We start from the raw sequence: 13593 nt of genomic DNA, 5'->3' as shown, positions 1-13593 counted from the left end.
ATATTTCACATTTCACTCTAATCCCCCTCCTCTCTTGCAGCTGCCTCATTCATTCTCCTGCAGGCTGCAGCAATTCAGGCAAATTACAACTACGAGCCCGTGGACACGACTGGCGACTGTTTGGCTGCAAAGATAAGTTGGAGCTGAAGCTTTGGCTGTTGGAGGAAAAGTTCGACAGGATGGGATACTTGAGAGAACGACAAATCTCAGATCTTTAGTTTTAGCCCTGCTTCCACAGGTTTTCACCACTACCACTGGCATTTGTATCAACATCTACTCACTGTGTTACCAGGTTTTCCAGGGCAGTTTAAGTCCTATCTTCCTGTACAAGCTGATACACTATCTCCTTACCCAAACATGAACTGCTCAGCATCCACTTGGTGAAGTTTTCTTTTTCGCCTTAACACGGCAAGAGCTGATTACAGCAGCCATGTGGGAGCGTTTGAGATAAGGGAACAAAGAGAAGGAAATACCTAAAGAGGAGTCTAAAGAGGAGACTAGTGGATGTTCAGGTGCCACAGTTTGCACAAATGACCATCAGTTCAACTCCCAAAAAGTCTCCAGTCTGTCTCCATCACACTGTTCCTCAAAGCTCCAGACAAACATGGACAACAACAACTACTGAATCACATCCAGGGTATTCCACTGTTCCTATAAATGTTAGCAGTTACTATAAATGCCTGGCACACGTTCTTCAAAAGGACATATCTGTAGTGCCCTCCTCCACCTTTTCTTTTCTCCTGAACTTCTGCCATGAGGGAAAATAAACATGTGCTCATAGTTCCAGTAGATGCACAGCAAGTTTCCTTCCTGCTGCCCGTCACTTCATAAAACCCGACTGTGATTGCAGCCTCTTTACCTTTCACAGCTCTGCTTCCTGCCTCGAGCATCACTTCCTGTGGCGGTGGGGGGGAGGGGGGGGGGCAGACAATGGAAATGAGCTCTATGGATAAAATGTGTCTTCAAGTCACATTCGGGAACCAGTTTAATAGCAAAGCTGTTTACATTAGAGTTTGCTGCTGGTCACTGATGAGTCAGGAACCGCCAAAAATAAATCACACATAATTAGAACAATATTATTGGAGAAGGGTTCAGATTCCCTGAATATACCAGCCCGAGTGATGTTTTTTTTTTTTTTGTTTTTATCTCGGAAAACCCAAGTTTGATATCATCACACACCCAACACTTGCTTATTGTGTTGTGTACTTCCCTTTAAGTCTGCTAAATATAGAATTTTGCTTACACGCTTGGAAACTTCAACAACTTTGTATGTGCATTCAGCATGCTTTCAGAAACACTGCGTGTAAAGCGTCAGGATTCTACTAATATAATTTATGTCGCCTTCTTTTCTCTCTCTAAAAGGAGGTTTTTATTTAAATTTAATGAAAAACTGAACTGGTTTAATAAAAACCTGAACTGCAGTCTAAACTTAAGTAAGCAAAGAAAATAAGTATTTTTAAAACACAAAATGCAGTAAAAGCAGACCTCATTTGAATATTCACACATGAATAAAAATTCTCCTGGTGATTGAAATTAGCAACATTATGGCCAATGGCAGATCTCCTGAGCATTTGTGGTACAACAAAAAGCTTTAAGCCACACCTCTTACAGCATATAGAGTAAACTGAATAATCCTGAATGTGCGAGGGGATCATATCCTAATCCGAGTGTTTCCTTGGCCTTAAAACTCGGAGATAAGTTTGTCTAGACATGGCCTTAAAGCAGGGTGTTCTCTTTTTTTGGAGGACGGGAGGCCACACGGGGGGGAAGGCTCTGACAGGGCTTTAACCTTCACAAACGTCCCCTGGTTTGGTCGGGGCCAACCGTCAGCGTGAAAACATTCGGTCCACACGTCCTAAATGCTGTTTTGTCTGTTTCCTCACAAGAACTATAATTCTGTCGTTAGACTTAATGCTTGAGTCTAAATCATAGATCAGGGATAAGAGCAGAGTCAAGAAAAGACTGGCTCTGCTCATCTTTAAAACCTTTAAATATATACTGGAGATGCACACTCAGATTTGCTGAATTTAAAAGGAATGTCAGTACGCACAGAAGCATGATTGTCATCATTACAGATTTATAAAAAGGTTCAAGAAAGCATAAAATAATATATTTGTGAGTGAGAATATTGATTTTTATGAGCAGACAAACATCAATAAACCACAAAACATTTCCTACTGTGATTAGCAAGGGTTAGACGCCACCAAACCAGAGAGGATTTTATATTTTCCTTATGGACTGAACATAAATGTGCACCGTCATCATCAGCAGCAAAACATCTTCTTATTCCAGGCTGAATTCTGAAAAAAGACCACCATCTGTTCCTTTTCCCGAAAAGGATAATCCTCAACCCCCCTGAAAAGATAAAAATTAATCCACAGTGGCATTTGGCGGCCACAAGGGGGCTCAGTGCAGCAGTACAGGGTGAGATGATGGTGAGAGGAGTGTGGAAAACTGAAGTTGTCCTCAGATACAGTCTGAGTTTTTCATTTTATCCCGATAAATTACATTTACAGGATTTATGGAAATGATACTGATGCAAAGTGAGCCCGAAAATATGGGCAGATGTGTGGCTGAGTGAGCGACATGTAAAGGAACAGCGCGTTCTGATACACACAGGAATGATGAAGAAGATATCTTCAAAACAACACGTGTAGATTAAAATGCCAACACTGTCTCCCTTCATCTTCAGCAGTCTGGTGGAAAATAGGCCAAGAGGTCAGGGTCTCGTTAAGCGTACGGTTCATTATTGATACGCAGCTGTGGTGCCCACTGACAGCAGGCCAACTTTGTGGCCTGTTTAATGATCAAAGTAATGAAACAGCAGGCATCGGCTGCACAGCTGCTCATTCCAGCCTGAAATCCTCATGCAAAACCTGGGCACTGACGTTGAGACCCGGGGATGTGGAAACAAAGAGAACTAATACTGAGTGATAGAAACAGACTGCCAGGAGCACGGGTTGAAGCAAGAAACATGTCAAACAAGCCCATTAGATGAAATTGGACCAACTCAGTAGCAAGAGGCCTCCTAATTGGATGGATGCTACTGATACTGAGCTCATCCCTCAGTTTTGTTCCATTAACCCCTTGCTCAGCTGTTCCCGTCCTGCATCATCATCCCACAGAAGCCTGACAAGAGCTGGAGCTGGACTGATGCAAAGTGCTGCTGACAGAAAGGGCCTGTAACCACATGGGTTAACCTTTGAGCCCCCCCCCCCATGTCACTGAGCCTACCATCTGCATTCATTCATTCATTGCTCGTTACTAAAGTAAGCTGAGGTTTAGGTCTGAAGCAGTCGTCCTGAGCTGAACAGGAGCTGTTCACTTCCTGGAGATGTGTGTCCTAGTTTCTTTCACAGGACAATCTGCCCGTTGTCCGCCTGCAGGCATCTACCAAGTGGTTGTCACCCATCTCACAGTCCCACAGAGCCTGAATTAAGAACACGAACCCTGGACTAACAGCCATCACTCACAAAGACATACATTTTAATACCTTCATTTTACACTTGGCATCACGTACGTCAAAATATCATTAGTGCTTATTAGCAAATGTTAGTATGCTAGCATGTTAAAGTAAGATGGAGAAAATTATTATAAATACTATGATATAAATAAATCACTATTCCTGCAAAACATCAGCATAGTACAATACATACAGGCTGCATGCCTCATCAGCTACAGAGACAGTGTTTTTGTGGCCAGGGCCAACCAAGAATGTGCCCAGACTCCTCCAGCTTTAAAACCTCCACTCACATAGCGTGGTTAATTTTCATTGTAATTCCCTTCTTTCCTGCATTGAAAAACTGACAAACAGGTCACAGAAGCTGCAGCATCTCTCAGCATGAGCCAGAAGATCGATACACGCTTATATATGTGTGTTTAATTTCAATTTAGATGCAAATACGCCTGCAAAGTTCATTCTTTCAGAGTCTCTGCCGCTCAGGACAAAGATTGAAGAGCTGTGTGCAGGGGGCTTCGGGGTGCTATGGGTGGGGTGTCAGATTAGACCACCTGTTTCCACCATGAGACACACACATTCGTTCTTTTCCTTTATCCTTCCTTCTCTCACACTTGTTGCCTTTCACATTCCCTCTCGCCACCTCGTTTGTAACTTAAAAAGAGTCTTTCTTCTCTCGCACACAAACTTTCACTCTCATAAAGTGTCTCCCTCCACGGCTGCGTCGCTCTGAGCTAATTTTGTCTGCATTCCACTTCAGTCACATCTATGGGAAACAGACAAAACAATTTGCCAGATAACTCTGGCTGAGAGCCAAAGGGACTCTCTCTCTTTCTCTTTCTCTCTCTCTCTCTCTCTCTCTCACACACACTCACACAGTATAGTTAGATGTATGTCGCCTTGCCGCCCAAATCGAGCCTCCGGGGAGTCGTGTTCAGACGGCAGCATAAACACAGCAGCGTCACTCCTGTCCAAATCACTGAGGCTCATCTGGCAGCATGAGGGATTCCCTCTGCTATAAGTTTGCCAACATACAGTAGTGATCGTAGGAGCTAATTGAGGACAATAAAACACGTTTGAAGACAAAATTATCCCTGAAAGTTTCCAGCTTTGCCTTGTTCTGGCAAAAAGAACCACTCATCTCTGTGTGATGGATGTAGTCAGGATCAGCATCTCCAAACACAGCCTTCCCAGGGCAGCAGTCACCACAGCCCTGCCCAGGTCTGCCCTAACGACTATCGATCAAAAAAAGCAGTAACGAGCCAAACTGATTTGCAGCCAGTCTGGCCCCAGGCAAGTGTTTTAAGCACTAACAACTTTCCTGATCTCAGCCTATGTGTTCTATAAACGTATAAAACCAGACACCTCCACTGAGGATGAGGCAGACGATGTGCAGAGCGAGGAGTGTGGCATTACAGAAGATCGCAGAGCAGGCAGACTCTGACAGAAAGATGTGTCCCAGTGCTGCCCTTGATTTGTTCTCACAGACACTTTATGTAACCATCCTTTTCCTGAGCCACTGCCCTCCTTATCGCTGTGCTTGTGTGTTTGAACATGTGTGCACATCTGTCCTCGCATGGGACAGAAACATAAGGACAAGGAGAGACAGAGACACGTGCATCGCAATGTCCTGTAAACTTTGCAGCCTTTCCACAGCTGTAGTAAACACTGCACGCCTCTGTTTACACTCGCACAGTGATGTTAGCGCATGTTTACGCAGCCAAATGACAGCAAGTCTTCAGACGCCTCTCAGACACGTACTGTACACCCAGAATCATCTTGAAACATCAGGCCGCTGAGGCCACTTTAGGCCCACAGCAGGAAACATGAGCGGAGATAAAGCTTCACATCCACATCGCTTAAAGACAATGATACACAGTCATGTGAGGAACAGGAAGCGCTATAATCATATTTGTCCCTTACGACACAATGTGGTCCATCTATTAAAATGACAGCGATGCAACCTTAGCACTGCACCAAGGCCACGCTGTGTCAGCATTTCACAGCACTGCGCAGTCTTAAAAATAGTTTTTGTTCCCTGTGAGCTATAATGTAAGCTACACCATTCTTTTTTTTTTTTTTTTGTATTGTTTTGCGGTATTTTTTTTGCTGCAGAATGTGAACTGATACTGAAAGTGTGTGTGTGCATAGCACTGAGGACATGACCCGTCAGGACCACATGTGCCAATAACTTGTTCTCCAACACACTGTGTGCTCTGTGTCATTGCCTGAGGTTTCCAATTTGAGGAAATAAAATTAAGAGATAAACACACAAACAAGTGCAAACATGGCACGTATCTCTCCCTCCCATACACACCCAAACACACACACACACAGAGTCTGACCAGCGGCAGTGATGACATCATCTCTGCTATACCAGGGGGCTAACGTCACCCCGACCTGAGTGGGTAGCGGACACAGACGGGAGATGTTCCCCTCCCATGTATAATTCAACCAAAGGAAGGACTGGGCTGGGATGCCTCATGCACACACCCGCACCCCCTTCCTCCCTCCTAATCCCCCTGCTTCCACCTCCTCAATCCTCCTCAATCACAAACCTGATGCTTCAACCTCAGGAGAGGGGAGGACGCAAAGGAACAGAGGAGAGGGTGGGAGGGATGAGGTAATCAGTGACTAGTCAAGACATGGTGTTTGAGGACACCATGAGAGGGGAGATATGAGGAAGGCGTGTGAGCTCTCTCCTCCTTTAAAACCATTCATCAGATGCTCAGCTACTAGCAGCTGGCTGCCTCCAGCCTGGGTATAACACCTACTAACAACAGCAGCCTGCACGCAGAGCTCTGGCCAACAGCGCACCAAATATTACAAACTTTAACAAACAAACCCCGCCTGTTTGTGGTGAAGTAAGCATCAGATCAAAACAGCTGCTCTTGCAGAGCTGGTTAACAAAAGGAGCTGTGGATGACACTCTGTTTAAAGGCTGGTGACAGGAGTACACAATGTTACAAAGCAGCTGACACACTCGCCTGAGCCTCTATGAATGAACAGTGGATGCGAACCCTGTTGCATGACATCTTCCGCCTCCACCCTGACTCTTGGTGATGGGTGCCCCCCACCCCCAAGCTCAGCCACTCCCCTCTTTTCGTTCATGTGTCGATCTAACGGGCCAGGGATACACCAGCGAAGTTTGGGCTGTGTCATCTCTCCAGAGGCCTGGCACTTGCCGGTGGCTGTTTGATGGTAGCATCTCTGCCTCCCCCCTCCCCCCAGAGCGAAACCTAGCCTGCCGGCGGGGTGTGAGCAGAAAACACATCTGCAGGATCAGCAGCGTGTTGTGGTGTTTGTTTTTGCCTTGGGGGAATAGAAAGAGGTGATGATGTATGATATGAATGCACCAGGAGCTCGTGCTGTTACTGTGTGTGTTTTGTGCCGGCAAGGTGTGGATATGTGAAGCGCGCTAAAAGGTGACGGTCCCCTTCGCAACCCCATCAGTCCCTCTCCTCATCTCCATCCTCACCTGGTCCATGATTTCAGCGAGCTTCCTCCCTCCTCCTGTTCCCGGTCATGGCACGAGATTGCCGGCTCCCTCTCTTGTTTCTTTTCTTGTCCTTGTTCAGTATTTCCAAACAGCGATCCAAGCCTGCTCCTCTCACACAGGCGAGGCAGCCTGGCAGCCGACTGCAGCTGCTGTGCCTCTCCACAGAGGCATGCTTCTGTCTCCCCTTGCGTCTTTGAGCGTGACAGTCTGATACATCCAGCCAAACACTCCTCTCTTGTGCTCCACTCTGTCTTCTCTTCTTTTCCTGCAGCTCTGGGTGGAGGCTGGAGGGCAAAAAGGGCGTGTGCGTTGGGATCCTCGCCTCTCTCCTCGATAACCACACGGAGGGAAGAGACTCCCGCTCTGCGTTTTCGTTCTCAAGCTCTACCACTCGCTCCCTGTGTAAGCTGGCCTCTCGCCTCGCCTCCTCTCCCTCCCTCCCTGTCCCCACTTCCCTCCTCTCGTTCCATCTCCCCTCCCCCTCCTGTTGCAGCCGAACAGAGACAGAGCGAGCGAATGAGAGAGAGGGAGCGAGGGAGAGAGGAGGGCGGACGGCTGAGATTGGCTGTCTGGGGGATCATGTGACTCCCGGCAGATGACTGAGGGACCCTCTACCAGCTGTCCAGCTCATGCTTCCCTGAAAACCTCTGTTGCCATTGACAACAGCTGCTGTGCAACACACCAACCACAGATCCCCAGACACAAAGCCATTGGCTGGCAGGATTTATGGCTGCCGCCTTCTATTGTGGGGGGGGGGGGCATGTTGGGACGTGTAGTCCAATCTGCGGTGAGGGCGGACGGGGTGTTTAAGAGCAGACATCCCTGTGCCCCTGGGAGGAATGTTTTCCCCTGTACTCGCCTCTCTGCTGAAATGTTCATGCATCAGTGTAGCTGAGTGGCTGAGATCCAGAGTGAAAGAGAAGAACAGCAGTTTGCATCATAACCGTAGAAACTCTGGCTTGAACTTGAATAAGACACACGTGAGGGGAGGAAAGACCTCGAGGCCCGGGCATTCTTAGTCAGCCAGGAAAAAGACATCCTCTGTCGTTTTCCTCCCGGCCAGCGCAGAGGGAAACTCTCACTCCGCAACAACAGGAACTCCACTGCTGAAGGCCATGGCTAGGCACATAGGCAACCCCTTCCCTCCCTCTTTCTCTTTTCTTTCATTGCCTCCTTTTTCTTTATTTGCTCGGTCTCTATCCTCTCAGCCCCCTCCCCTCTCCACCTATTGTATTAATCACACTCCTCGCCGCTCTCTGCCCCCCGCCCCCCAACCCAGTCTCATTGGGATTCCAGCAAAAGTTGCAAGAGGTTACAGGTGCCACAGAGGGGAGATGTTATTGCAAACTATCGGCGTACGCTAAGAGTCACATTGTGTAACATCAACTTGAAGGAAAAATCCACACTGGGACACTCTTACATTGCTGTACATCATCGGCTTGTGAGGTTCAGTGCATTCCAGGAGTTATTTTGTGATGAAATGAGGCAATTTATGATTTTGGTGGGACCACTTTTCACTCAGTCTGTGTTTACATCTGGTTCAGTGATTACTTATGTTTTCCAGAAAGATAGATCCCTTGATGGTTTTATTCAGCTGTTGAATAGACAAATGGACGCAGACAGATGCAGAGAAAACAAGACTCATGCACATAGCAGCACTGAAAATAAAATAAATTAAAATAAATGTCTTGGGGCTGCAGCAGTAAATTTGGCCAACTGAGGCGAACGTCAGAGGGGAAATCAATGTCACCGTCTCTCTATTTGATTGATGATCGCTGGGAAAAACTTAAATGGAGATTGATATTTATTGTTTTAGATATCTGACATTTTTCAGCCATCAAATGCTGTGCTGGAAACACTGTGAACAACCAGCTATCAGAGAACATAAGGAGACAACAAAATGGGCTCAGAAATGCAAGGCACGCTGCCAGCAGCTGTAGCAGAGCCAGAGCGCTCTACGGTTGGATTTTTCCTTTTAAAGTAATCATAAACACTTGTCAAATGTCCCGTATTACCACATCTACCCAAAAATACTGCCCCAGGGGGGGAACCCAAGGCCCCTTCAGCTGAAAAACAAAAGAGCACCTGTTCTGGCTTATTTTGATTCAATGGACACATAACATAGCTGTGACATGATCTGATATGGTAGCTAAGTGCGGTGTGACAGACCAGCGAGGAGGGGTGGGGTGGGGTGGGGTGGGGGTCAGGAATGCAGGTCTAAGTTACAGCGTGCAACAAGGTCATGCACCACGCGGAGTAGCAAACAACTAAACAAACCCTGCCCTACTTTGTTTCTACAGTGCAGCCTTCTTCTCTTTTTCTTACCCAGCTGAAACTAGCAGCCTGTACTGTAGCCTGCTGCAGTGTCATTTGATCTGGCCGAGCCAAACATGCTGTTTGAAGTGAGATGACTGCATGTGTGTGCGCTCTCAGACAGAACAGCGGGTGTATTGTAATAGTGAGAGTGGTAGATTATACTATCACCAGAGGAATTCCGATTATTTCCCACAGTGGGTCTGTCTACACTAAGGTGGTCGAAACTTTAAGTGGCTGGAAGAGGGCGACACCGTGAAATATTAAAGGAATATTTCAGCATTTTAGGAGATAGACGTACTTTCTGTCAGAGTTAACTGGGAAGAGCGATTGCGATAACACTTTGTGCCAGAAACATGAGGCTACAGGACGCAGGTTAGCTTAGTTTAGCAAAAAGACTGGGAACAGGCATGAAACAGCTAGCCTGGCTTTGTAGGTAGCAAAAACTGCCAAGCAGCACCATTAACGCTCTCTAACCAACATGCTACATCTTGTTTAATTCATACAAAAAGTATAAAAAAGGACAAGTTGTGGTCTGATGGGGTGAACTTGTTCGAGGAGAGCCAGGCTAGCTGTTTCCCTTCGTTTCCAGTCTTTGTGCTAAGCTAAGCTAACCGGCTGTTAGCTTAAATTTATAGCACAGACATGAAAGCGGGGATGTTGAAACAAATTTTTCCAAAATGCGTAACTATTTGGCATTTTCGATTATTTAGGAAAACGTGAGATGATTAGGATATTATTTATAGGAATGTATAAAATTCTCAAAATACGTAAATCCTACCAAGCAGGTGAGAAGTTTATCCGTCACCTGTCAGAGAGACGGACGCATTCAAGAGCAGGACGGAGGGGGGGAAAAAAGGATCCTGAGTATAAATCAAGTGAATTCAGGAAGATACGACAGTCTTTATGAGTATTACCAAGAACACTACAGGGAGTACAGGTCTTAAAAAAATAGATGTTAGATGATTAATTTTTGGTCTGTTAAATGTTTACACAATAACTTGAGGATAAACTTTACTATTCTAATGGAAAAGGATATTTTTTTAAAATAAAATATTTGAATCCAATACACTTTAAAACAAAAAGAAAAAGGCTATTAATAGTGTACCAGTTTAATAAAAAAAAAAAACGTAATAAACCTGCTGTTTTTCATCAGCTGTGATTCCTCAAATGAAATCACGTTTCTTTCATCCTGTCACACGTCACCTGCTCTTGAACACATCTGGAAAGTTTGTTTTCTTCATGGCCATCTGCTGACTCTCCACAGCGTATTGTAGGTAAACAGCACCACCTGCTGGACCACAGGGAGCACAATCCATAACGCAGATAATGGCTGCTCACACCACCGCCATGCCACTGTGCTTTTTTCTGTCTTGGCTTCAGTTTGTTTTTTTGTTTTTTGTTTTTATTTTTATACATGACATCGTGAGTCAGACTCAAGCTGTACTAAATATCACTACAGGAAATTGTGGAGTAGCTGAAGTTGACTGAAAAGAAAGCCACAAGTAAGACACATTTGGTCTATTTATATATATAAAAAAAGGAAGTCACTTAAGTGCAACTTATTTTAACACCTTTTCATAGAGAGACCAGATGTAAAAAAGTCATTGTGGTTGATAGACTATAGAAGCAACTACACCACAATCTACTTACTGAGCATGAAGGGGGGAAACTTAGTGGGACCAAAATAGTCCTTGCTTCACTGCACACCATCTGCACTCCCTCAAGGTCAGTGACTCTAATTTGGATGCTGCATTTTTCAGCTGCAATTTGTGTGTCTCCACAAGTACAGAAATAATATCTACCATAATGGACTTTGGCAGGGAGACACACTGGAACAGTACTTGGATTCAGAAACCTAATAATGTAAAGGAAGCATGACTGTGAAGTACAGTGGGAATCCTTTTAAACAGAACAGCCTTAGAAGTACTGGAAAAACAACATTTGAGGGGAGAGCTGGTGACCCCAAGTGTTTCCTGTTTATATTTCTAATGTCACTGTCCAACAAGGCCAAATGCCACAAAAATGATACAAGAAATAGATTCAAAGATTCACACCGACTCATTAAAGCTTGAAAGGTGAGTACCGCTATGACATTTCCTTTGATTTATGACTGTCATCAAATTAAAATTACTGCCACGTGTGTGTGTTGAACTACAGAGGAAGCAACGCAGGTTAACTGAAATCATCTTTATTTGACATCTCATCTGAAAACACTGTCACCAGCTTCAGCAAATCATTAGTGCATCAGTAAACCCAACATTATGTATATATAGGAGATAAATTTATACGAGCCTTGGTGGTAAAACACAGAAGATGTATTTCAGAAATGACACTCGTCATGCATGTCACTTGAAGCTGGAGAAATCGACCAAAACAGAGAAACATTAACTGCTGAGTTATTTAACCTGAGAGGGAATCCTGATTGTAGTGAGGAGAAGAACATATTGGCAACATGTGAATAAAACCAACGCATTTCTCACAACAGGAGAAATCAAAAGCTCTCCAGCAACTAAACACGAGTACAGAGGGGTCGGCCACACGGTTACATGGACGTCAAACAGAACATTACATCTGGGATGCACGGTAATAATCAGCATGTCAGCGGCATCAGCCCGGGATGAACATCTCTGCTGATGCCACAGGGGCATGAGAAGGCGCTTTAATTAAGCACAATGCAAACTGGTGGCTGAGTAGTTTTCTTATTTTGCGTGATGAAAAGACTGCACTCCACAACAGGGGTAGCCATAACAATGTGAAATCTGTGCATAAAGACGGAGGAAAACATGCGCATATCGCTGCTGTAAACTGGAAAATATCAGCACGAATCGCGTATCGTGCATCCCAATAACACACACAACTACTCACTTACAGTGCCATACAACCCTCCTGCATCCATATCTACACATTTATCGGACTTGTGCACAGGTGGAGGTGAGATGTGATGAGGCAAGTGGCAGACAGGAAGAGTTTCTTCTCCCATCTGTTCTTCTTCTCCGCTGGCCTGCTCTTCACCTCCTACATGTGAGCTCCAATGGGAAACCGTCAGGGCCAGACTGCCGTCTCTTCTCCCTTAAACAGACGACAGCTGCTCGTTAACACCGAGGAATACAACTATTTCTTATTGGCTTCATCGGGTGCTGCAGTGGGATGATTTCCCACAGATGTTAAGGGTTGTGCCCAGTCCAAAATGTAGCTCATCATCACATCATTATTCACAAGGAGCAGGCGTTTCCCTTGAATATCCTCCCTTTGGTTTGCTAATGTCACCACCTCGTGTGGGATGTTCGCCTCATAATGCAGCCGATACAAACATGACATTCATTACATGAAATGAAACGCTGCTTTACCATCGTCCACGACGGAAACCAGGGACACGGGAGGGGGGAGACACACATCCCGTGTTCGACTGAGTACCGGCCGCCTGCGGGGCCGAGCGGGATCATCACAGCATGTAGATGATGTAGGAAAGGAAGACGAGGCCTACGATGGCGAAAAACATCAACATCAAGATGTCCACCATGATGGAAAGAGTGTCAGAGATGAACGATGCAGACTCGGGCAGGACACGCAGCAAGAACGGCACCGACGATGCAGGTGATCGGCCAACATCGGAACCGTTCGGAGGTCGTCGGAGTGACAATCCGCTCGCCCCTCCCCCTCTTTTGCTCCAAAACAGGAAGCGAGGTTAACGATTTTCAGGTTTTAACGGAAGTATGCCAAATAGTTGTCGAAAAATAAGTCAAAAGGTTTAAATTCAGTTGCTCATGTCGATCTAAAACCAGGAAAGGCAACCTGAAAGGCCGAACTCTGGGTAAAAATGTCCACGTAGCAGAAAAGGGCGATTTGCTCTGTTGTTAAGAGACCAATTGAATAAAACTTAGTGTTTTTGTCAATGGGGTCTGGATTTGAGTCAACTTAAATCATTTAATCAAGCCAGTACAATAATTCAGGCTGTGAAAGAGGGGCTAATTAAACCGTGTGTAAATGATCCACTGAAAGTCTCTCAATAACATTAACGAACTAACCAATTGAGACAGCAACTCCTGCGTTCTGCTCAGTAAAATTACTGTTTTTGTTAAGGGAGTCTGGTTGCGATTGCCAAGTATCCTTCACATGAGACAATAAGGTCCCAGTTATCCTTTCAGGTGTGAACATGTTTTATTCGTCACACAATAACCTGTTAATTTGGCACGTTTTCCACCGGATATTTCGGTGGTTTGATGTATTCATCTGCCGGACAACAATGGATGCCTCTGGCCAGTAGCCGCGCATGCCGCTGCTCGTCAATACTCGGCGGCGTTCACTGTTGCATGTGGAAAGT

General features: G+C 45.4%; 1 protein-coding gene and 1 long non-coding RNA gene across 3 annotated transcripts in view; both read right to left on the bottom strand.

The window, feature by feature from the left end:
- The window catches only part of arhgap23a (Rho GTPase activating protein 23a), a 64482-nt gene extending 54349 nt beyond the window's left edge, over positions 1–10133 (bottom strand). The window contains exon 1 of one of the 2 annotated variants that reach the window (XM_046414257.1): positions 10051–10133. Coding sequence is in view for 1 of the 2 variants with exons in the window: in XM_046414255.1 (XP_046270211.1) it covers positions 6936–6944 (9 nt within the window). In the remaining variant the exon portion in view is untranslated. Of the gene's footprint in view, positions 1–6935; positions 7384–10050 lie in introns of those variants that run through there. The other variant, XM_046414255.1, reaches the window with a different exon arrangement.
- Positions 10134–11444: 1311 nt separating this feature from the next.
- Positions 11445–13228, bottom strand: LOC124073974. The gene is made up of 2 exons (XR_006845752.1): positions 12620–13228; positions 11445–12341 (listed from the first exon to the last, which is right to left on the bottom strand). It is a non-coding gene; the product is annotated as an uncharacterized LOC124073974 (long non-coding RNA).
- Positions 13229–13593: the final 365 nt, after the last annotated feature.

Source organism: Scatophagus argus, chromosome 16 (assembly GCF_020382885.2).
Source record: "Scatophagus argus isolate fScaArg1 chromosome 16, fScaArg1.pri, whole genome shotgun sequence".
In the NCBI taxonomy this organism is placed as follows: Eukaryota; Metazoa; Chordata; class Actinopteri; family Scatophagidae; genus Scatophagus; species Scatophagus argus.
This window is presented reverse-complemented; position numbering and strand designations above follow the sequence as displayed.